Source organism: Xenopus tropicalis, chromosome 4, assembly GCF_000004195.4.
Source record: "Xenopus tropicalis strain Nigerian chromosome 4, UCB_Xtro_10.0, whole genome shotgun sequence".
Lineage (NCBI taxonomy): Eukaryota > Metazoa > Chordata > Amphibia > Anura > Pipidae > Xenopus > Xenopus tropicalis.
In genome coordinates this window covers 91,457,049-91,484,016 of record NC_030680.2, presented here as the reverse complement: position 1 = coordinate 91,484,016, position 26,968 = coordinate 91,457,049, and the positions used below count along the sequence as shown (strand labels likewise).

General features: G+C 37.2%; 1 protein-coding gene across 3 annotated transcripts in view; it reads right to left on the bottom strand.

The window, feature by feature from the left end:
* Positions 1 to 26,968, bottom strand: part of eri3 (ERI1 exoribonuclease family member 3) — a 195,741-nt gene that overhangs the window by 122,935 nt on the left and 45,838 nt on the right. For all 3 annotated transcript variants that reach the window (XM_002931440.5, XM_031900941.1, XM_031900942.1), the window contains exons 5-6: positions 25,432 to 25,523; positions 5,372 to 5,444 (exon numbers count right to left, since the gene is read on the bottom strand). In XM_002931440.5, the coding sequence (XP_002931486.2) occupies positions 5,372 to 5,444; positions 25,432 to 25,523 (165 nt within the window). The remainder of the gene's footprint in view (positions 1 to 5,371; positions 5,445 to 25,431; positions 25,524 to 26,968) is intronic.

Here is a 26,968-nt window from a genome sequence, read left to right as displayed (position 1 = left end):
AAAGTTTACTTTGAAGACAGAAAACAGAATTTGAAAGTAAGATCCAAACATATATGCTATTGATGACAGTCTGTCAAAATAAGAAGCAGCCCTGGGTCCCAAGCATTCTGGATAACCGCTCCTATACCTGCACTCTAATGCTTGAAATAGGAAAGCAGAAGAATATTCAGCAGTCAGAAGTTCCCCCGCACCAAATTCTCATAGACAACTGCAGGTGTTACAGAAGGTAAGAACTGATTTGGAACTACAACTGATAACGTTGGCTGCAAAAGAATACCAGTGCATACAGCATGTGGTGTTAATAATGAATTTTAACACACAGTTTTATCAAACATTGGATCAATATGTACATGGATATTTCTTGGGTAAAATCAATGGGTGAAAGTTTTACCAGCTGATAAACTTGCTTCTTAAAATCACACAGGAATGAATAGAACGTGGGTGAGTTTTTATGTATAAAGCTCTAAACTCGCATTTTGATAAATCTACCCCATAAATCTTGAGTTTTGCTTCTGGCTTTCATTTAGGATCCTAAACTAACCACTAAACAACTAATATGTAATACCTAAAGTCACAGAAAAAGATAGAATTAGTTCCCAAAGCAATATTAAGTTTAGTTAACAATGGCCTCTAGCACAAGGAAATAAAGAACATAACTGATTTTTTGAGTTGAGGTATTTATTTTCACCATGTCACTGTTTCTCACTTGATCCTTAGGACATACTGTATGTGAGGTGTTTAGATTCCCAAGTTGAAGAGTAAGTAAAAGAAAAGAAAAAACTAGTTTAACTAGACAATGTATTTCTATCCTCTGGCTCTCTTCTCCTCCCTTTTCTTTTGATTTAATGGTTCCTATTCCAGCCTTGACAGTAAGGTATTTCTACCCTACAGATTATAACTCACTCTGGGCTATTATTCAACTCCTGAGCCCTGGCCCTGCTGCATTTAGCCCAAACATAATATCCTTCATGCATATATTATCTGTCTGCCTATTATCTGGAATCATTTCGGAATTAAATTTCAGCCCAGCAATATTGGCTTGAAGAGCCGCTCACTTTATGGTCTAGTCAAAGGTTAGAATACCAATCAAAATAACACTGCCGATGCAGTGAGACATTTTAATATTCCAAAACCCGGTAATTGTAAAAGGACATAATATTTTTTCCCTGATTACCCCAAAGGCAACACATGTTAACAAGACGAAGGGAGACAATGAAAAGAAATTTTAGAGTTCAGTTTTTCTCTGAGGCATACTTAAAGGAGAAAAGGAGCCAGGATCTAATTTCTAATAGCAAATAAGGAAGCCAAAAAATAAATAAATAAAACCCCACAGCCTCATTTATTTAATCAGTCCTCTCATTATGAGAGATCAGGATTTTACGGTTGTGACCCAAAGTGTATTGCAAAGGAACACTTTTAGGGTGAAGGCTTCATCTCTAATTGAAAATTAGCAAGAAGCAGAGAAACTATTGCCTCGTTACCAATGTTTCTACAACTAATTACACTCTAGTTACAGAGTATGTACTCTCATATCACATACTTATGCACTCATTACCTGTAATTATGTTTACACTGCAATTAAACATTAATTAATTTCCTCTTACTTAATTATGCCAAAGTACTCAGTAATTGTGTATTAATTTCATGTTGTTATGTATACTTGAGGTGCTATTTAATTTTGACTTATTAATTAATATGTCCAAACCAAACAAAATCTGATAAACATTTCTTAATAAAGCCTGCTGCCTTAACATACTGAGAATTAGTTGCAGTTCCCCCTTATCATGCTAAGCTAATATTCAGAGAGGGCCAATTCATTAGAAAATTGATATACAGGAATATTGCAACACATGAACTTACAACATCGATAAGCTATGTACAGTGTTGGGCTCACAAATCTTGATACATGCTCAATAACAGACTTGTAAATAACCTGCACAATATGTGCTATAAATGTATACTCTCTAATAGAGTGCATGTTTAAAAGAGTAGTTCACCTTAAAATGTACTTTTGTGGGGTGGTAAAACTATATTCAATTCATTTTGTGTTGAAAATCTTAGTGCTATTTTAAGAATGTAAAAATACATTAGTAGGAGCTACTTGTCGTGGCTACTATAATAGACAATGCTAATCATTTACTGATAATTGTCTCTACATGTGTTTTAGCAGAGGCAATTCTCGGTTTTGTCTATTGCAAGGTATTTTCTGCAGTTTAGTAACCATGAAAAAGTAGCTGCTACTAGTAGCTAGGTGTGTCTTCACCCTTAGGGCTCTGGCACACGGGGAGATTAGTCGCCCGCGACAAATCTCCCTGTTCGCGGGCGACTATTCTCCCCAAAATGCCATCCCACTGGCGAAAATGTAAATCGCCGGTGGGATAGCATACGCGGCAGCGCGATTTCAGTGAAATCGCAGAAGTTGCCTTTAGAGGAAACTTCTGTGATTTCACTGAAATCGCGCCGCCGCATATGCCATCCCACCGGCAATTTACCAGTGTGCCAGAGCCCTTAGAGCTGTGGCACATGGGGAGATTAGTCGCCGCGCGACAAATCTGCCTTGTCGCGGGCGACTAATCTCCCGAAATGCCATCCCACCGGCTTAAATGTAAATTGCCGGTGGGATGGCATATGTGGCACGGCGATTTGTCAAAATCGCGGCACCACATATGCCATCCCACCAGTGATTTACATTTTAGCTGGTGGGATGGCATTTTGGGGAGATTAGTCGCGCGGCGGTGAAGACACCCTCCTGGTTGCTACTAAACTCCAGAAAATACCTTGCCATAGACAAAACCCGAGGAATGTTCACTTGAAGGGAAGATGTCGCCCAGGTACAAAGCTGCGCTGTGCTGCTCTGCTCTTTTAGGTGGTTTGTGGTTTGCGATAGGGACAGTTTTTAAAGTTAGAGACTATGCGATAAGGGAGAGGTGAGGGGGGGTTGAAGCAGGACAGTTAAGGGGGCTTTCATATCCAGGGAGGGTGTAGTTCTCCTTTAATTATTTGCTTTCTTCGTCTAACTCATTCCAGCTTTTAAAAGGAGGTCACTGACCCCAGCAGCCAAAAAAATATTATTCTTTGAGGCTACAATTTACAATTTATCGTTACTTTCATTATTTACCTTACTATTCAGACCCACTCCTATTCATATTCCAGTATCTAATTTGTAACCCCTGCCCTGTTGCTAGGGTAATTTGGACCCTAGAAAAAAAACCACAAATAAAAAAATCAAGACCAACTGCAGAATAGCATTCTCTACAACAAACAAAGCCCAAATAATTATGTTTTATATACTGATAACTCCTACATGATTATATATTGTCAAAATCATTTACACTGAAGATACATTTTTATAAACATATATAAAAACACAAAATACAATTAACAAAACTACCATGTTTAAACTTCTATAAAATATGTATATTTTCTCTGTAATATAGTGTGCCTTTTACTTAAAAAAAAATATTACACATACAAGTTTAATATATATTTCATATATTTGTCATAACGTTATGAAAATATATAACGTGTTTTTGGATATTGGAGAACCACAGTGCATTTACTGGAGTATGTATTCTCTTTTCATGTATGTTGGAGCTGTTATTAAAAAAAAAACAAAAAAAAACTAAGAGTAGAAAGGCCAACTTAAACATTAATCTGTCATTTGTGATTGCATGTCACATCACATTAGAATAATTGTGGAATTTTACTGGCTGTGCCCAGTAGCTCTATATATTTGGAGAATGTGCATGAATTTCTCCTACAGGCAACAGAATAAGATACAGAGGGAATGTAGTGTGTACTGAGGCTTGACGCCCACCTCTTGATTACCCAAGTCACAGCCCAAGTTACTTGGTCTGCCAGCTACAAGCTACTAACCTCTCACCAAAAGTTTACTGAACTTCAAAAGGCAAGTAGTAATGGTCAGTGAACTGCACAATGCCTCTCTGTGCTTTCAGAATGCATTTGCAAAAGGCCAGCAATCAGCTCAAAGATTTGCTCTGACAGCACATGACGCTTACAAATTGTCTACAAACCAGTGAGAATGTACATTAGACACAAAGGCTACTGCACTACTGTTCTGTTCACATATGGTACTCAGTCTACATGTTTCAGCAATGTATTTGTAAAAGAATAACTTTTTTTTATCATCTGTGATAAGGGAAGTGACAGATAAATGCTTGTTTTTTTATTGTTATAAAAGAATATCCAGCACCTGATTCAGCATATAAAGATGGCAAACTACAGCTACTTCAGCATTAAGTGAGATTAAAAAAAAAATTGTTAAAGTGGTCTCTTTAAACTATACCATACATCTTGGTGATGTGCATATTGACAACTTTGCAATTGGTCTTCATCACCTATTTATTTTTTTATAGTTTCTTAATTATTTGCCTTACGATTGTGCAATGCCGGTTCCATACACAGTGGAACATCTCACCAATTGGCAACAGGTCTGTAACAAGACTAGAAATAAAAAGAAAAAAAAAAGCAGATCCCAAAGAGGCTGGATCTCTCAGAAGTAAAGATGAGGAGTGGCACACCACTCTGTGAAACACTGTGCAGGAAAATATTGTAAAAATGTAACAATACCTTTTCTCAATGTTAAAGTGCAAATAATTTTATCATCTACAGTGCACAACATAATTAAATTCTGGAAAAATATCTGTACACTGCATGGGTCAGGAATACTTGCAAAAAAAAATTTCTGTGAAAACAGTTCACCACTCCATCCACAAATACAAGTGAAAGTTGTAGCATGCAAAGAACAAACCATATAAAAATATGATCCATAAATACTGCTGGCTTCCCTGGGCCAAACTGAGGCAAAGTGGAAAAACTGTCCTGTGGCCTGATTATTTCAATTATTATAATCTTTTTGGAAATGATGTGGTCAAGTGCTGCTAGCATCAAAACAAGCATATATTCTTCAAAAATAATATAATTTCTCAGTTTCAACATTTGATGTGTTCTGTTTGTACTGTTTGCAATTAAATATAGATTTTAAATGATTGGCTAATCATCCCAATCTCTTTTTATTGACATTTTACACAGTGTCCCAAGAGTTTTGGAAAGGGGGTGGTAAATGAAAAATATACACTATACCAACAAATTTGTTTCACCTAGTTATACCTGCGAATACCAGTTCTGTCAGGAAAAAGCCACATTCACACACAGTAATCTTTCAGATAACACAGTGAATTACATGGCATGGACCCCTGATTAAGACTGGTAAAAGGGAGGGTACAGGAAGCCTGTCAAGCCCCAGGAAATCGGATGGTTGAAGAATCCCACTTAATTTCCATGCAAATGACAATAACAGTGAAAATCACCCTGAGGACAAATACATTACAAGACAAAAGGAAGAAAGTACCTTTTTCAGATTAATCCACTGCTTGAAGTAATCTGCAACCTGCAGTCCTAAATATTCACACTGTCCTGGCAGCCTGTTAGAACAAAGAAAAAAAGCATGATGTTAAGAACTGACTTTAGACACTTATTAGCAAATTTATCAAAATGTGAGATTAAAGCACACCACAGAAATAATCACTCACTTTCTATTTATTCTACATTATTAGATAATAAAACATTATTTTCTTTAGTCATGCGACTAAGGGCAAATGCCCATACTTTGTGCACTTTTGCCTTCCAATTTGTGCCTGTATGTTACCAACCATTTAGATTGGAAGATCTATGGGGCAGGGACCTTCTTCCTACTGTGTCTAATAGCACATGGCACTTAATCTCTCTATATTTATACTTATTTTTTTGTATTTATTATAACGTGTCCTCATTGTGTGTAATTTTGTATATTGTAAGACAGTACAGCACTGTGTATCCTTGTAGCACTTCATAAATAAAGTTATGCATACATACATTTATTTCTATGGGATTTTTAGAAGTGTACTTACCAAGAGTTCACCATTTGATAAATATGCTTTTTAAACATCCCACAGGAACGAACAGAAAGTGGTGAGTTTTTCTGTGGTTTTTCTCACATTTTGATAAATCTGCCCCTTAGTATAACCTGTTTTTGTATGAATCCCACAAAACCACATTTAACCGAAAATTTTTAAACAAAGAACAAAACTCTAATGTGGCATCTTCTACTAATGTATGTACAGGCCTGAAAAAGACTAACGTTTCCCAGCTGGTTGAATTATCTAAATATATAAAATTGTAATAGTAACGTTTTTGTGGCAAAGAGGTCTGTAATGAAATGGGCGACACATATTAATTCAACTACTATTGTTTTTTCAAAGGAGTCAGGCATGAAGTTGCCAAATTTATTAAATCTAAAAAAACATTTAGAAAATGTTAGACAAAACTGTAAATGTACATTTTTAAAGCAGCTATTATTCCAGCTGGAGGAGAGTTCAGTGATAAATGCATACTACTCCTTATCACTTTCCTTAAGTGAGCACTGTGCTGGTGTAATGATGAATGGCCACATATTGTGCTAGAAAACAGCTCAACTGTCCTATCTCCTCTTACACTAAACAGGGCATCATTATCATGAGATGGCATGAGGTGAAATACAACGGAGGATGTGAAGAGAACAAGAAAGTGCGGGAAACAGGGGGGGAGACCACTAATTGAACAACAATGGTGAAAATAACACTGAATGTGTTATCTAAATTGTAACACCTTTATCTAGGCCTGGAGAGTGACAGTCAGGCACAAATTGCTCTTCCCCCTTTGTATTGTATCCTCTCCTGCAAACATAAGCTGATAAAATGTGTCAGCAGGGTGATAACTTATCAATTTAACCCTAATTATCCTGAGGGTCAGTGGTGGAAATAGGGTTTTTGCATTTCAACAGGTTCTGCTAGGATAGGTTTTCTGTGATAGAAAATAAAATCCTAGACGGGTAGTGGGGTGGGGTGGAGGAGCAAATGAAGAGGCAGTAAGGAAACATATCGTAATTGAATTTCATCTCTCAGGTGGTCCCAGTGTATCAAAAATTAATGCTGCCGTCTCCCAACTAATCAAACTAGGTTAATGTCCATCTGCTGCCGGGTTCAGCCAGTCAAGAGACAAAAGGATGGGGTCAGCCTAGGCACTTTCAGAACAGATACTGTGCTGGTTATAAAATAAAGATATGCAGAGGGTGACAGGGGCAGGCAAAAACATGTAGACAATGTAGATATTTATATGACTGATTTCAACCTCACTAAAATTCCCTAGAGAGACATAAAATGCACTGTGTGAATCTATATAGCTGAGCTTGAATTTGTCTTCACTTGTGTCTTTTTAGCCGAATGCAATTATAGCTTTTGTATTATTTATTTGCATTTGCTCTACCAATAAAATTAAGCTTCCTTCATGACACACATTCTTATCTATGCAACATTTAACAAATATGACCAGCAAGACAATCTGATGCAGATAAAAGATAAAATCTAAATGAAATGGGCTTGTTGCAGTAATAGCTCTTCATGGGTAATTTATTGCTATCAAATATTTATATTTTCTTGCTGTAAATTAACAATGCAATGCTGAAAATACATAATTTACAATATGATATAGCTAGGAATTCAGAACCATTAAAAAAAAGTAGAAAGTTCAGTGAAAGAAAATTTTAGGAATACTCCAAAATAGATTAGGCCAAATAACCTACAAACTATGAACACTAATTTGAATATTCAAATATAAGAACATTTTTTGACATATACGTTGTACAAAACAGTCACCTTCAGTTACCCATTTCTCTGAAATCATGTGACATTTTTAGGCATATTTACTAACCATCTTTTTTTTTGTTTGTTTGTTTTTTTAAAGCAAATTGAATTTTTAGTGCAAAAAGTTGCAGAGAAAAAAACGCAACTACCAAAAATCCAAATTTGACAATTCACCAGATTAAACTTGCCGAGTTCATGTGGAAGTCAATGGCAAACATCTCTTCCCTTTCCTCTAAGTTCTTTATTTTGTCTCGAAACTTTACAGATTTCGCTGGGTTTCGTAACAAAACTTGACTTTTTATAATTGTCGCAGCGACAATTCGATAAAGTAGGGATTTTCATTGTGACAATTTGAAAAAGTCATAGGCATATATACAAACACAAGTCTTGTTTAAAAGAAAAAATAGAAGAGAAGGATTAAAACAAGTACAGCAATTCCATGTTCATACAAAACACACTAGTTTCACTTTTAACATTTGATTATAAAAGAATTATTACCTGTTAAATTTAGCATCAGTAATAGATCTCATAAGACCAAATTCAATGTAAAATGCATAGTAAAATCAAAGGTAACATTTTGCTAAAAAATTTCCTCATAAAGAAGCCTCACGCAAATACAACTGCATAAACAAATTACAACAAAAAGACACATTTCTGATATTTCTGAATACACTACTGGGAACTGTGCCAGGCTTATTCACGACAGGCAGCCAAAGGACTCTGACAGTATAGCTGTTCAGCAGAAACAAGCCATCAACCTGTGTTAGGCCTCCATTGACCCCTTATGAGATCATTATTTTACTGCGACTGATGAACCTGTCAGATGACCCGCTCAGCATTTAAATAGGTATCTGCAGAGATGGAGGCAGCATGAAGAAGGGGTAGCAGAAGTTTATAAATGATGTAGGCACCAGGTCATCAAGTCCCCTGAACCATTCATCTCATAGCATAGACCGTGCAGATAGTTTTAGGTTCTAATGCTTTTTGTTAATCTCCTGAATTACTTTTGAGAACTGAACCCTATGAAATAGCTGAAATATATACATATACACATATGCATATATTTTTGTATATTATGGGGAAGATTTATTCAAAATGTGAGTTTAGAGTTTAATACATAAAAACTCACCCATGTTCTATTCATTCGTATGGGATTTTTAGAAGCATATTTATCAAATGGGGAGTTCTAACTTTCACACATTGATAAATATGCTTTCTAAAAACCCATAAGAATAAATAGAAAATTAGTAATATTTATGTATTTACCTCTAAACTCATATTTTGATAAATCTACCCCAAAGGGCTCTGGCACACGGGGAGATTAGTCGCCCACGAACAGGGAGTTTTGTCGCGGGCGATTAATCTCCCCGTGTGCCAGAGCCCTAACAGTGGCTAAATTACACTTCTTGAGTATATAGTAGGCCTCAAAAGAAATCCTCACTAATATTATCAACTAATTAGCCTTTAACTTCTCATTGATAATATGTGCTGTCAGAAGAAAGTTAAAATGTGTTTAAGTTTCAACAGTTGTGTTCAAGGGAAGCCCCAATGATTTGGATCTTTGTACCCAGCTTTTGCGTTTAATACAAAATTTGGGCAAATAACTAGAGCTGGTTATAATTCTTGTGCCTGGCCTAAGTATGGAGCACTGTTGCAACTTGGGACACTTTGGAGTTTTACATATAACTGGAGCTGAAAGCTATTTACCGGTACTGAAAAAAAAATCTGAATTAGTACACTGGGCATGCAGAAGTTTTTACTAGCACAGATATTTTCACCAATACTTTGTTTTGTAGTTAGAGTGGCAAAAAAGACACACATCGGATTTTTAAATAAGAAACAAAATGTAAAATATAGTTATCTCAGATGGCACTTATATATACATATATGTATTTATTGTATTTATTTATTATATCACTTGTCCTCCCTGTGTGTAATTTTGTATTCTGTAATACTGTACAGCGCTGTGTACCCTTGTGGCACTTTATAAATAAAGTTATACATACATACATATACATACATCTATCAACTTGTTGAGAATCAGTTGGTGGTAAGATAAGCAAGCATGTGCATGTTGCAAGTGTGCAAGTGTGAAACAGCTCAGAAACTAATGCCCCTTAGCCTAAAGCTCTACTGGGATGATCACAATAGCAATCACAATGCAATGACTGCATAATCGCAGTAATTTTTACAAATGACAGAATTCCATGCATTTTCACACTTTATGAGGTGTCAAGAGGTAGACATCTCAATTTTTAAAACACGATTATCCAAATCTCAGAAGTTTGAATACCAACTTCTTGTTGATTTTTAATGGTATCTCGTTAGATCAAAGCTGACAAGATGAAAGTTAAGTTGAAAATTTCAAAAATCTTGGAATTTGGATTGCAAAACTTTGAGTCACATTGGACAGCATAACTTTGTTAATAAAAAAAAAAAAAGAACCATAATTATCCCTCAATTGTCTAAGCAATTCAAGAACATCCAACTTAGAGTCTTATTAAATGTGCCCCTAAACTGATATTAAGCCCCGGGGTCATACACTCATATAGCATATGTGCAATTTAAAATGCTATCTTTAGGTTTAAATATTGATAACTGAAATTTTGGCTCCAACTCTTTTTGGGTTTTTATCTGTGCTCTCCTGCTGTGGAACCCAGGAGAATGCCACTGCAGGGGAGCGCAGAAAAAATGCTCATTAGTACAAGCCCTTAATAGTATGCAGTATGAGAATAAGAATATTCTACACGTGGTTAAGAATAACACATACTGACAAAAATATAACACAAATTATTTTTTAATAAACAGAATTACTTTTATTTAAAATCTACGATATATGTAAACTTTGTACATTTTTATTTTTGAAAATACATTTTGCCCAACAAAAAAATCAGTGTTTAAAAACGTAAAAACATAATTAGAGATATGGAAAAGTACATTTCCAACCATGATATTAGCAGTAATTTAGAAGAACGATGGAGGATATAAATAAATAATAAAGATTTTGCCAAATTTAACTGAGCATTTTTATTAAGGAAAGTGCTTTATGCTTAAAATGAATGTGTTCAAGGCTGCCCACAGTAATCTTCAGCCCCTGCAAAGAAATGGTCTCCCCCCACCTTCAAAACATAAATACATTTTAACAGCATAACCAAATCTTGAAAGGGGGTAAGTTCTGCTTCCACATTTTATTCACTGTCATTTAGTATTGTTTCTTGTTTTAAATATCTTGCTGTAAATCATACTGATTAAAATTTCAGCACATGTTCCATCCATGTTTAATCACCACATACTAACCCACAGCAGAAAGTACTGAATGGCTTTTAATGATGATTAATCTAATATTGAGTTTTTGTTCCTCGTGCACTACATTTTTATTTTTAGATCAAATATAATTGCAGTCAACATTTTCACACTTTCCTTTGCACTGTTATACAGTGTACACATGTTTACCATCTATAGTGACAGCATTTTATCAAATAAATAATTAGGACAACACATGCATAATAAGATGGAGCTTATTACTGAAAGGGGTGACAGAGAAGAAGATAAGGTGACAGGAGGGCCCTGCTCCTTCCCTCCTTTCCCTTCTGAATTTATTTATTTTAACTTGTCACAGTACAACAAGTCTATAAGCGGCACATCAGCCTTAAATATCACTGCGCGTGAAGTGGAAACATGACAGCAGGAACTGGAAAAAGAGACAGAGTGGGATCTCAATCTGCTGTCAGCCAGCTCTAATGAACTGTACCATCAACACAGCCATCTCAATTGGGATTATTGCTTTTTTTTTTTTATATAATTTTATTATTTTACAATGAGCATGTGGTTTAGTGTCCAAACTATTTAAGACAATGGCTATTTGTACAATTGCAAGGAAGACATTGTCATACGCTGGGTTTAATCTGTGGAAGACATATTTAGCTTGCAAGTATTGTTTGCTAGTCATGACTTTAACCCAAATATTATAGATACAAACTATAAACAAAATGCTCTGCCCATAAGTTATACAACTTTCCATAAAACACAGATTTTCATTCATGCTAGATAGAGGGCAGTGAAGGATTTTTTTTTATATATATATTTTTATTTTTTTTTACAAAGCCTTCAAGCATTTTGATTTCTCCAGGACTTCAGGTCTATTTGGATAAAATAAATGGGAACAAATGTGTGTACTGTGAAAGGTTTTTGCTTTGTGTGAACAATTTCACCTTTGTACTCATATGTAATCCCATGTGGAAGTGAAAGATTGCATATTTTTGTATTTATATGTAATAATACTTCTTACAAAAAAGTCATTTTTGCACCATAAATACCACCTTAAGAAAGCCTTAGACATGCAAAATGCACAATAAGAAAACTGCAATGTAATACTTGTGAAATAAAGATTACAGATAGCAAATGCAAACTTTTGTTCTTATTTATGGATTTTTTTTTGTTTTTTCTCTTGTGTGTTATGTAGGGGCGTGGGCAAAATTTGCTCTGGTTCTGTAGCGCATAAAAACCATTTAGCACAATGATGAAAACATGGGTCTCTGTAGCTGCTATAGACTATGGGTCTATTGCCCATATTGCTACATAAACCATTCAAAATCGAAATTACGAATGTATCTGTAAATGTGTTTTTGCGCATACAGAACTCTCATTTAACAAGGTAATTTGGGTGTTTTTTGATCATATAGCAGTATAAGTTGCATGAAAAAGTGCCACTATTATTGCATACTTATATTTTGGCACAGGCATATCAGTGTGCTTTATTAAATGTATCTATTTTTGGAAATACCTATAACTGCAAAAATTTAATCGGCATGCTCCTTAGATACAGTGGAGCAGAAAGATTCTCTTTCTTTTTACTTTTTGTCAGGTGTTTAAGAAATTCTCTCTTTTCTAGCATTTTCTTCTTGAGTGAAAACATGTGACAAAACATGTTACTGAGATGTTCGACTGCAAAAAGAAAGTTATACAAAATTCTTAAAGGGGGAAATTCACAAAAGTGTTCATACTGAGACTAAATAAAACTGGAGATAAATATATCGAATTTCCTGTCATATTCACGAGGCCTGGACTGGGAATTAAAATTGGCCCTGGCATGCCAAATACACCAAAACTCCACTGCTGTGAATTCGTCTTTTAAACAGATAATTTTTAGATTCTGTCTTTTGCACAATATTTCTAATAACATTTTTTTTTTTTTTTTAAATGATGTCAGTCTTATGCATATATTAGTGATGTGTCTGCCCAAAAAACCTGCAGGACCCTCGTTTTTACCCACAGGTCTGGCAGGTTGAGCCTGAAAAATTGTCCCTTGCAGATGGGTGGCTGGGTTAAATGGTCACCAGCCCAGCTTCTCTCTGATCCTCCATACTCTGTCCTAACCCTGCATTTGACAACTAATACGGATTATTGCTGCTGGTAAAAATACAGGGCACATGTTTATTAATCAGTGCGGAAGCAGAATCAGACTGGGTGCCGGGATACCGGGAAAAAACCCAGCCCATACCTGATCCCCGTTACCGCTCCCCTGGCTAAAGAGAATTTTACAAAGAGTTCTTAAAATATGTTTTTGAAAGACAAAAATGTCAAATAAAAGACAAGAGTAATTTACAAAACCAAACAACGTGAAAAGTGCAAAAAAAAAAGTGCTGTTTAGGAACTGCCACAATTCTCTGCACTCCGTTTTGGACCACAGAGACCTACTGCTTCCACCACAAATTTAGCACTGACTGCATTAGTCAGTGCTGTATTGATGAGAAGTGGAAGGGCAATGTAGGTATCCCTCCACCGCCCCTTAAAGGCGTTGTTAACCAAATCATAATGCTGTCCCACTGCGCCCCCTAGTTTTGCTATAGAAGTTGCTGAAAACTGTAACTATAGGAGCAAGAAAATGTACCACAGAGCATTCTACTGACTAAAAATCTCATTATAAGTGCAAGAGAAGTGACCAATGAGAATGCGGATTCCCAGAACTATTTAAGGCATCTAGCTGATATCTTGCATATAGAAATAGTGATGATTTTTTTTTCTACATGCTTCCAACTCCAAATGCAGAAACAAAGAAAGTGAAGCCATATTTACCAGGGCTGTGGAGTCGGTAGATAAATTCTCCGACTCCTCAGTTTCTGATACTTCCGACTCCGACTCCTCTGTTTTTAATATGCTAATGTATTTTATACATTCATACAGTCAATGAAAAGCATGTTCGTTTATGCACTGTGTGCATTGGGCTTTATTCTTATAGCAGAGAAGTAATTAATTATGACTGTTTGTGAATTGGGACATTTAAACTTGCTTTATTTTTTTTTTTTAATCCCATTTAAATTTAGTAGGGGTCCGAGTCGGTTCATTTTTTGCCGACTCCGACTCCAGGCACCCAAAATTGCCTCCGACTCCTCGACTCCGACTCCACAGCCCTGATATTTACACAGATCAGGTAGGATTCTTGGAGGATTTATTGCATTTTAATGCAGTCGCTGGAGCTTGAGATTTCAGGAAAAGTTTTGAAAAAGTTTTATTGTACAATATTGCTTTACTACCATCAAGAGTTTAAATACCGGGGAATTCCCTACCAGTCACTTGAACTGAAGAAGCCACTCGGATGAGTGGTGAAACGTTTTCAAGAAAAAACTCAGAATAGTCCAGTTGTTTTAGACTTAATTCTACTAGATACTGTATATCATGACCTGGATGAATGAGAATCTTCATAGACAATATTGCTTTAAGAATACAACCCTGATGTTGCTGGACTAAAGTCCCCAGCATGCCTCAACCTTCATTATATGTTAAATTGTTCTGGGATTTGTAGTCCAGCAACATCAGAGTAAAGTTTGGTTAAGGAATACTGTCATGGGAAAACGTGTTTTTAAAAAAAAAAAAAAAAAAATAATAGAAAACCACTCAATAGTAAAAAAAAATCCAAATCCGACTTGGGACTCCTTCAGTTACATTAGAGTAGGAGGAACAATAGCGTGTCTGAAAGCAGTTATAAAGTGTAGCACTGGCTCTTTCTAAAGGCTCAGACACAATGCACTGAGATGGCTGCCTACACACCAATATTACAGCTATAAAACATTCATTTGCTTAGAAAAAAAAAAGTACACCATAAAAATCCCTTTCAGGTAAACCATGGATATTATATATTTCTGAAAAATAAGTATAAAATAGAATTTGAAAATAAAGAAATATGAAGAAATTGAAAATAAAGAAATATGAAGAAATATTGAACAGCAATAATTTTCTAAATATAGAAGTTTACAAATCTGCCCTTTTACTTTAACAGAAGTTCTAAATTATAACTTCAATCATGTCATGATTGTAATTTATAAAACTACGCCAAAATACAAGTGGCACAAAATATTCTTACACCACATGGTTAAAAGGTGTATTCTAGTAATTAAAATGTATGGGATTTTGCACATTATTGCAATAGCCGAAGCACTTGTAGACAAAGCCAAGTGGCATCCCTTTTATCTTGTAAGCAGTTGCTTAGCAACTATAAATATCACTCCTAAAGATATTGGCCATACCACAGTTGTCCACAATGTGTCATCCTTTGGGCTTACATTAAGATTAGGAGTAGGAACTTGTGCTTGTAACAACTGTGAAAATTAAATTTTCACCACTAATAATAAAGGCAATCCTTGCTGCCATTTGCAATATGGATGTCCCTTGGGCTGGATTAGTAAGAATGCTAGATGCAAGGAAAGTCAAATTCACTAGAAGTGGGACACTCTTAGTCAATCTAAGCTCTACCATGAGACACAGTTACTCTATGTGACTTGTTTGTATAATACTAATTGGCCTCTGGTCTTTTACAAAAAGTGGAACACCAGCCTGAAGCAGGTTAGCAACTGGATTCAGTAAGGGGTGCCCCTGTAAATGAAATCATCTTTCTTTATAACATAAACACATTTAAAAAATCAAACTAATATGAAAATTGCTCAATGCTTTCAAGTGCATTTGGCATAGGTGTGGTATTTATATACACATACAATGCAAAACCATCCCCAACGTGTATTATCCTTTGCGATTTAAGGCTAGAATATAACCGGACTCTATATTTTTATCCTCCTCTACATTTTTGCCTTGTGCAAAGCTGCCATTTGCTTTTACTTTGCTGAATAAGGTGCTAAGATGCAAGGGAGGCAGCAAACTGTGCATGATTTGCCAATGTGGATGCAAATAGCATGCACTTTCGTAAACGTTGCTCTAGCGGCAGCAGCAGCAGATGCGTTTTGGGTAAAAAAAAAAAAAAAAAAAAGATTTTGTTAGATATAGATTCACAAAATTTGTTCCTTGCATTTCGCACTTGCTTTAACATGAGCCCTCTTCACAGTACTATAGCCTATAACAGTGTTCCCCAACCAGTGGGTCGTGAGCAACATGTTACTCCCCACCCCCTTGGATGTTGCTCCCTGTGGCCTCAAAGCAGGTGTTCATTTTTGAATTCCATGTAAGGAGGCAAGCTTTGGTTGCATAAAAACCAAGTATAATGCCAAACAGAGCCTTCTGTAAGCGGACAGTCCATATAGGAGCCAATTATGCTCTTATTGGCACCTCCAAGAAACTTTTTCATGCTTGTGTTGCTTCCCAACACTTTTTCCATTTAAATGTGGCTCACGGGTATAAAAGGTTGGAGATCCCTGGCCTATAAGGTCCAAAAACTGGGAATTATCCCTTTTTTTTCAACCTGATGAGCATATAATTATATGAGCTTTCTTAACGAGATAAATGTACTTCTTATGCTATTATTTAGTGTGGAGGCATATTGTGATTTTTTTTCTTAATCACTTACAAACCCATTCCATAGTTAATCAGGCTGGGACAGAACTGGAGCATCGTAGACAATATGATGCAGATAAAAGAAAAATACGTTAAAAAAAAAAAAAAAAAAAAAAAAGCCTTACATGTTTCATGCCTAAAGGGGCACTTAATCAAATGCTAGCCTATAGGGAATGTTTTGGGCATCTCAGACTATTGTGTTTTGAGCAAATTCAAAACACAGGCGGAGAGAAGCAGCCTGTCTGCCCTGTGTGCCCTAAACCTTAACGAAATCTAGTAGTGTAGTTTTTTTTTGGTCAGCTGTACATGCTTCTTATTTACAGCCTATATCCTTTAAGACGTTAAATGAGTTGCCCATTTTGCTTGATGATGGTGTAAACATCTATACTGCACAAGGTTGGGCTATAAAGTAGCAGGTCTTTTCTACAGATATCAATGATTAAAAAAAAATTGTATAGAATGTACAACTTTTCTACCCAGTCAGTGTGAGTATGTAAGTAAAAGTTTGTTTGGGCTTGTTAGAAAGATGGTTGCTGTGCAAGAGATATTTCAGATACAGGTGAATTTCATTTTCTTGCTGCAGGCAACTAACATATTATAAATGTAAAGGGATCTTTTGTGAACTTGGGAATATGAATTGGGGTTCAGGCTTTTGTGAAATTGTTAATTTAACACGAAGATTATATAGCTTCTGGTAGCTGGATATAAGTAAGTTCATTTTGAAATAGTAAATAAATAAAACTGCAAGCTGGAAAACTCTAGTTCAAACAACAAAGCAGAGGAGGACTGAAGAGGTGGGATGCAGAGAACCGTGTGAATCAAGCAGTTTCTTTTCTAGGCTCATTCTCTCTTGTAGGCAGCCTGAGGCAGGTTCTGTCTCTCCATGAGAGTGACAGCAGTGTGACACTGTGAAAATAATTACTAACAAATCCTGGTGGTGACTGCAAACAGCTCTCTGTCTTCAGAAGCCTGTCATGGCACATTAGAGGAGGACTGCTGGAGAGATAAGCGTCCAGGAGTGCCATTTCTAAGCCTTGAGCTGACTTAGGTGTATCTACAGTGTTCCATTCCTCTTTAGGTCCATGTGAGACTTGTCAATACACTGTCTGCTGTGAAGCAGACCAAGGACACTGATCACACCTCCTAACGAGAAGCAAGCATCTTCTTTGTGGAAAGCCATGTCCAATACAAGTAGGAGGTGTTTCTCTGGCCAATGGCTAGTTCCAGATTTAAGAGATTCTTTACTGTTTATCTTAATCTCTAACCCCTTTACTGTTCATCTAAATCTGTAACTGCCTCATGCAGCATTTGAAGTTTCAAAGTTGTCTGAAAAAAACAGTCTACTGGTACGCCCACAATCCCAACTCACCCTTAATTGTATTCTAATATATATAAGTCAAAAGGTGCCCTTTTTTGGCACTCTAAACATGGAGAGCCAAAATGCACTAAAACCTTACTACTGCCCTGTATGAGAATTGCTTCAAGCGCTTGTCTGACTACTCTCACCTGAACATGCTTTGATTCATTTTTTTTAAACAATTCTCCCCCTTCAGGCATGCTTTTTAACAGTACTTTAAGGGTGAAGACACACTGGGCTACTAGTAGCAACTACTTTTTCAAGGCTACTAAACTCCAGAAAATACCCTGCCATAGACAATTCTGAGAATTGCTAAATGATAAGCATTGCTTTTTTTAGTAGCCATGACAAGTAGCTGCTACTAGTAGCTCCGTGTGTCTTTACCCTAAGGGCGAAAACACACAGAGCTACTTAGTAGCAGATACTTGTCATGGTTACTAAATGCCAGAAAATACCCTGCCATAGATAATACTGAGAATTGCCTCTGCTAAAACACACATAGAGACAATTATCAGTAAATGATCAGCATTGTCTATTTTAGTGGTAGCTACTAGTAGCTCCGTGTGTCTTCTCCCTAAGGGCTGTGACACACGGGTAGAGTAGTCGCCGCGCAACAAAACTCCCTTGTCGCAGGCGACTAATCTCCCCGAAATGCCATCCCACTGGCTAGAATGTAAATCGCCGGTGGGATGGCAAACGTGGCGCCACGATTTGCCTTCAGAAGAAACTTCCGCGACTTCAAAAAATCGCGCCGCCGCGTATGCCATCCCATCGGCGATTTACAGGGCAAAAGAAGACCCTTTTAAAACTCTTTTTAGGCTACTAAAAACACTGCAGACAAAGCATCAGAATTAAACCCATGTACGGGACGGGGGGAGGGGAGGGCTTGGGGACCTTTATGTTAATAAAAATAGTTGGGGGAATAAAAACTTACGAAGTGTATTGACAGATACTTGGGGACTAAATCTATTGATGGAGCTGAGGGGTGGGGGGTTACCTGGAGTCTCTGTGATTGGTGGATGCAAAGTACAGAAGGACTAACGCCTACACATTACCGTCGAAGGCTGAGGACCTAAACACAGCCCTGAGGCACATTTTATTTCTTCTATTCCAAGATTTTAGTAGTTTAGTAGATTTATTAGTAGTAAAATTTAAACCATTTTAACCACTGGCAACACCTTTACACAGTCACAAAAATTAGGAGCTCCTTTATTTAAAAAAAAAAAAAAAAATACAGCTGACTAAAATGCACACAAGCGGAGTGATCTGCACTATAAATGCTTTGGAGCAGGGCTTGGTACTTTATTCAACTATTAAAAGGAAAACTATGGGGCAGGTTTATCGAAGTGTATAATTAGAGCTCACCACAGTAAAATTCCACTGCTTTCTATTCATTTCTATGAGATTTTTTTGGGCTTACTTATCAATGGGTGAAAGTTGTCATGTTTCTACAAATGCAAAAAGGCTCATGTTAGGGCAAAATGCTGAAAAAAAAAACATTTGCTAGGTTTATACTTACAGGAATACAAAAGTCATGCTTTTATGCAGGGATTCCCAACCTTTTTAATTCATGAGTTACATTCAGATGTGAAAAGTGTTGGTGAGCCACAAAAGCATGAAAGAATTTCTTTGGGGATGCCATATAAGGACTCCAATTGGCTATTTGGTAGCCCCATAAGACTTGCTGGCCTGCAGGAGATTTTACTTGGAGTAAAACTGTTTCTCTGCGCTTCCAAAACCTGTCTCCAGGCCAGAAATTTAAAAATGGGTGCCTACTTTGTGGTCACTGGGAGCAACATGAAAGGTGGTGGTGAGCAACATGTTGCTAAGGAATTACTAGTTGGGGATCACTGCTTTTATCTCTATAGATAGCCCTGCTTATGGTGTTCTAATGTTATATTTATTCCCATAAAGATATAAAAATACATGTCTACTGATGCATAACATATATCCACCATCTACAACTCTTGTGTTGCCATTTTGAAATTTGTAGTAAAGAAACTCTTGTTCCTTTTAAGTTACTTTTAAATTAAATGCAATAGGTTCTAGCAGCTCCGGCTTTTTAGGTGGATAAAAATACAATTAAAGAGATATAAAATATAGAGCAGTATAACAGCACTTTAAATGTAACGCGCAGGTGATATTACCCATAATTGCAAATGTGTACATTAGTTTCCCTTTACTTCATTCAAAAGCTTCCTCTTCTCACCACAGACCACAGCATATCTTAAGACAAACTTTTCCAAAATGCTTTATTGTATTTGCCTGTGTGTCTAGTGGGTACTGACAGACCACAATCCCTTAGAAAACATGTCATTTTAACATCAAATCCTCCTGCATCTGTCACTTTAGGGGTTACGATAAATCTCCTCTGCTGCTCAGGACTAATCTCCTGAAATGCTTCCCTTCGGAAATAATGTTAATCGCCAGTGGAAAAATATATGCATCACTTTGGCTTTGCAAATTAACCAAGTTGCTCTCGAGGAAACTTCAGGCTACTCCCCACCAACTTGATTACTTAAGACTAAATTAATTTTGGGCTGAAAAATACCACTACTGGCACACTCAGACATTTTCCATTCAATTAAATCTAAGGAGGTAGGACAGTTTTGGGTAATTCTCCACTGGTTACATTACACTAAAAAGGTAAAGAAAAAAAAATGTATGTGATAATGGGATATAAGAAAGAATGTAGACAGTGAGCTGAAGTGAGGCTAAGGAAATACTGTGATACTGACACCACTACACTAATGGGCACACTGAATTCCATTCATAAAATTGTCCAGTGTTGCGCACACTGGTTGTGCAATTAAACAAACAGCTGGCCACAAACCTGGCACTTGTGCTTGCATTCTGTCCTTTTCGTGGTCTCTTTTTTGTTATGGAAAGATGCTTACACTTAGGTACTACCAAGCATAAAATCTTGCGGTGTGCCTAAAAAGCATATACTCTGATGCATAATCTATTATGCTACTGGCTTGTTTTTACAGTTTATTGGTAGGTTTTATAATGCCAAACACCAGTATATTACGCTATCCAAGAGGATATGGGGCATTTTAGGAATTTGCTTCCCTTGCCGTTGGCTGAAAATCGGTCTTGAAATTACAAATTTGATTGTGCTGAACCACAATAAATAAAACAATAAAAAAAATTTAACTAATCACTGAGAATACCTGAATATATTATATTCGTGTTTAGCAGTAATACACTCAAATAAAAGAGAAAATGGGCTGATATTCTTTATTTCCTCCAGTGGCTTTTCTTAAATCACTCTTTGAGTCTCATCTCCCTCTCAGAGGACACCATAAAAATGCCATTTGCTGTCTGTCCCTCATTATTTTTTATTTTCTTATTAAGCTCTAAATTTGAAAATTCATGCCAAAATAAAACTAACCATCACTTACACATTCCAGATATCAATTTACTGCCATATGAGTGCTGGTCTTTTATCTGTGCGATAAAAATAACAGTCTTAATACACACCCCTAATTATAAATCATGTCTTTAGAGGCATCATTAGATTGAATGTTTGAGGGGAAACTAACAACGGATGGCTATATTCATTTGCTTTTGGTCCTTGCCTATTTCCAAAATTCTACTAACATGAATGGCTTGATACCAATCAAAATACATTAGCTCCCAACATACCCAGGAAAGATTCCTACAGTGCACAGAAATTTAATGAATCAAAAGGACAGTGACTAAAGTTAATATTGGTAAAACATATCGTTGGTATATTATTATGGAAAGTGTGTAATGGCTATAAATTATAGCTGTCATAATCAGTACATATGCCTCATAAAACTAGCATAAGAGTTTATCAAACTGCAAATGATCTATTTTTCAAGGATATATTCTGTCTGGCCAGCTGTAGCAGTTTTCTGCTTTTTATATTCAACAGAAAAAGCAAACAATTAAATATGAAAGACTTAATAAAAGGTACAAATGTTGCCCTAATGTGGTAACCCCTAGCAGCCAATCATGTTTGTCATGTTTTCTTCTAATAAGGTACCCACTAATTGCTACCTGTTTATGGGTTGTTATAGGTGAGTAGACCTGTAGCATGGCTTTATACATTTTATTACATAACCCCTTATGATTATTAAAGGGTGTATTTTGCACTAAGATTTTATTATAAGCAAATGTCTACGAATCCAGATTTGCCACCACCCAGCTGGTTCAGACTATTTCAATAGGTGCTGTCCAACTTCTGCGGTGCCAAGGGCTGGAATTTCTCTAGCATACATGGTGGAGGGACGCTAATGGAAGCCAGTTTTGACCACTCCCCTGTTAAACTACGCCCACTTCAAACCACACCCATTTTAACACAATGGTGGTAGTGCAGCAAAAACCCAAATGCTTGGTCCTCACTGCGGGATATCAACTGTCATTCATTTGTGAAAGAATTATATTATGTCATATTAAGAAATACCATTAAATCCATATGCCTCCTACTCCCCTGTGGATAGCACAGCAACCCCCAGCACATAATTACACACCTTAGGGACCATATAATGGCTATTTCCGACTGCTAATAAACTCCCAGAACAAACCCCTGCAAGGTTCACCTCCCACAGGCAGCATAAGGCGGGCAGAGTATGGCACACACAGGCAGTACTCTGCCTGCCCTATGCTGCCTGTGTGCCATACTCTGCATGTCCTATGCACCATACTCTGCCTGTCCTTCCCTGCCTGTGTGTGCCATACCCTGCCTGCCCTACCCTGCCTGTGTGTGCCATACTCTGCCTGTATGTGCTATATTCTGCCTGCCCTACCCTGCCTGAGTGTGTGCCATACTCTGCCTGCCCTTAGCTGCCTGTGTGTGCCATACTTTGCCTGTCCTATGCTGCCTGTGTGTGCCATACTCTATCTGCCCTACCCTGCCTGTGTGTGCCATACTCTGCCTGTATGTGCTATATTCTGCCTGCCCTACCCTGCCTGTGTGTGTGCCATACTCTGCCTGCCCTTAGCTGCCTGTGTGTGCCATACTTTGCCTGTCCTATGCTGCCTGTGTGTGCCATACCCTCCCTACCCTATGCTGCCTGTGTGTGCCATACTATGCCTGCCCTACCTGTGTGTGTCATACACACAGACAGCATAGGCCAGGCAGTACATACAATGTCTGAGGTGTGAACAGGTGAACAATGTGAATGATTACAGCCTGAGTCTCAGGTGTGAACACTGCAGGGGGTGAACAATGCAGGGATTAAAAGGTGTGAACAACACAGGGGATTACATTTTAAAACAATACGGGGGGGTTTACAGCCTGAATCTGTGGTGTGAACAATGCAGGGGGGCCAGTTAATCTCAGTATTGATACCATTTAAATCTTACACCAAGGTAAGCCATCAAAGCAGCCAGACAGGTGGGGGGGGGCACACAGAGGGGACGGGCTGCCGCCAGTTGGACGGCACTGGACTATCTGATGACAACTGTTCGTTTTCACAGTAAACTCAACTTCTGTCATCAGAGAAAACACCAAGTAGCTGTAAAATAAAGTTTTCAACAATAATTTTCTAAGATAATTTTAATTAATCCTAAATTCTTCAATTGTTTGCCCATCTTTTGCAAATTTTTTCTGTATTTCTCACCCTGGTGGTTCCTGTGCAACTTATCCTAGCAAGCAGTCAGGTGAATGAATGACAGGCTTTAAAATGAATAAAGGGAAGGCCTTAATGGAGAAACAGTTATTAAATATCATCTCTCTCCTCCTTGTTCTATAGTCTTAAGAAATGGGGGAATTCGAATTGTGCATGACTATGATAATAATATGACATGATAATTCCTTATTAATAATTCCATATTTTGTCCAGCAAAATTCGAAAAAATCTGGTCCCCGTGGCTGGAGCTAAATCCTGCTATAGCAGAGGTTGCATTAGGCCATCAGACAACCAATCTATGCATCTTAAACCAACGGGTATATCATCCTAGTACAAGGTATACAGTATGGAAACCCCAACAAATGCCTATTAACATGTTAACCACGGGAAATAAGTTTGACTTGTGCCAAAACCACTGTGTATTAATATGTATATCATTGTATGTAATCTTGACATGTAATAAACAATTATATCTTCCATTGCTCCCCCTTTTCTCCCTTTCCCTTCCTTTTTATGTTTAATAAAACAATGATATTTAAAAAAAAAAAATAATAATTCCGTATTTACATAGCTCCAATATATTTTGCAGCACTTTACAATGATTATACATTAGCCTAGTGTAGCTTACAAATTAAGGCCCCTATTGCCTTTAGACACTGTAGTCGGTTTTATCAGGGACCAATTAACCCGCCAGTGTGTCTTTGGAGTGAAAATGGAAACTGGAGTACTAAAAGTAGAACGAACGCCAGCTCTTATCCACTTTCCTCTTGAATAGTGCACATATAGTAGTGTTCGCTCACTAGGTTTTCAGCTCACTTACTAGGTTTTGTCAGTTAGCTATATATGTCCCAAACTCCAAGGCAGTCTGTGAAAATGCAGTCAGTCCTGCTTCCATCTAATCATTAATCACTGATTGCGCATGAGCAAAAATGTCCTTTCCCCAATTCCAGGCACGCGTCATTTTTGAAGCGCTTAAGATTTCAAGCAAGCTTATGAAAATGCACCCAATGCAATTCTAGGCTGCCCGGGGCAGTGGGCTGAAAGGAATGTGAGATTTTAGTGATGTCACCTGATTTCTTGACTTGGTTTCTGATGAGGGTTCTACTACAGGACACCGGTGAAACTGGAATAACTCTGCCCATGAGTGCTAACATAAGATCCCTTTAGAATAGGAGGGATTCATTATTAACGTTTCATTGACCTTTAAAAGGAAACACACACACTAGGGGTGATCTTAAAAACTCCTTGGAGATAGTGCCTAATGCTGCACTACAGCAGTTTTCTGTTTATGTGGGGGATCCTGTCCAGCAACAGTATGTTAAAGTTAAATCTAAGAGAAACAGAAAAATACGGCTAAAATATCAAAAACCACAAAAAATATAAAAAGACGACCAACTGTAAAATGCCTTATAATAAGGGATGCACCAAACCCAGTTTTTCGGGATTGGCTGAACCCCCGTATCCATCCCAAGGCATTTGGCCGAATAAGGAACCAAATCTGAATCCTAATTAGAAGATGTTAATTAGGATCTGGAAGGCTGTGCATGTCGAATTTTTTTTCCCCCTAACATTTTACCCTATCAAATCCTAATTAGCATATGCTAATGTATACTAATTAAGATTCAGTTCGACCAGGACCGTGGATTCAGATGAAGGCCGAATACCGAACTGAATCCTGGATTCAGTGCATCCCTACTTATAATAGCAATATTTACATGAAAGTAAACTGTCTCCAGACTGACATCCATCATTGTAGTGCTTCATGCAGTCAACAATTTGTACAGTGGAAAATCAAGATTATCCAACATCACATGATGACTTTTAGGGTCATAATAAAGTTGTGTAAAAGCAGGGTAGAAATACAATAACATTTAAACATGGCCCATTATATCTCTGTTATCATTAAACTGATAACACAGTGTTTGCTGTTTTTATATATGAGAAGTGTAAGAGAGAACTGCTCACAAAAAATTCAAACATACAAAGAAAAAAAGGCAAAAGTAGTTTGCTTACTCACATAAGTTTCAAATCCCAGTCTCCACAAGTAACAAAGATGGACTTGACACTTGGATCTAAAAGGCCCTCTTTGGCCATCCACTCGTCGACTCTCTGATAAAACAGGGAAAGATCCATAAAAGAAATGGCAATGAACAGCTTTCAGCTTTAAAAAAGGCACACAGCCTATACACAGATAAGGCATTGTAATCAGAACAGGGAGAAAATTGAGATCTTATCTGTTCTGGTCTATACTCTCTCTGTTATTAACAAGATTTGGTAGTTGTTTAGAGAGGTGGGGGCACAATGAGGGACAAACACTGGAAGGTCACAAGAGTGGTTGAAAACCGGGAGGCATAAACATAAATGTTATAATAACTTACCTTGATGTTTACTAAAAAGACAAACGGACATCATTTTTAATGGCAAATATGTACTTTCTCCTTATTTTACACTATTTGTACACACTATTTATTACTACATATCCACAACAGTTATACAACAACAATACATATTTAAGTGTAGTATCCATACTGATAAAAGAAAAAGACATTTAATGAGGATGCAGTAGCATTTAAAGATATGTAAAAATGTCCATAACCTAAATGAAATTAAGGCATTTGATTATTCATGGGCTGTAGTTTAGTACATTCTTAACTTACATAGTTACATAGTTACATAGTTACATAGGGTTGAAAAAAGACCAGTGTCCATCAAGTTCAACCCATCCAAGTAAACCCAGCACACTTAACCCACACCTACCAATCTATACACTCACATACATACACTATATATACAACCACTAGTACTAACTGTAGATATTAGTATCACAATAGCCTTGGATATTCTGATTGATCAAGAACTCATCCAGGCCCCTCTTAAAGGCATTAACAGAATCTGCCATTACCACATCACTAGGAAGGGCATTCCATAACCTCACTGCCCTCACCGTGAAAAACCACCTACGCTGCTTCAAATGGAAGCTCCTTTCCTCTAATCTAAAGGGGTGACCTCTGGTGCGCTGATTGTTTTTATGGGAAAAAAGAACATCCCCCAACTGCCTATAATCCCCTCTAATGTACTTGTACAGAGTAATCATGTCCCCTCGCAAGCGCCTCTTTTCCAGAGAGAACAACCCCAACCTCGACAGTCTCACCTCATAGTTTAAATCTTCCATCCCCTTAACCAGTTTAGTTGCACGTCTCTGCACTTTCTCCAGCTCATTAATATCCTTCTTAAGGACTGGAGCCCAAAACTACACTGCATACTCAAGGTGAGGCCTTACCAGGGACCTATAAAGGGGCAAAATTATGTTCTCATCCCTTGAGTCAATGCCCTTTTTTATACAAGACAGCACTTTATTTGCTTTAGTAGCCACAGAATGACACTGCCTGGCATTAGACAACTTGTTATCAACAAAAACCCCTAGATCCTTCTCCATTAAGGAAACCCCCAACACACTGCCATTCAGTAGATAGTTTGCGTTTATGTTATTTCTACCAAAGTGCATAACTTTGCACTTAACTTGACTAGGGATTGCAAACTAACAGTATGTGAGG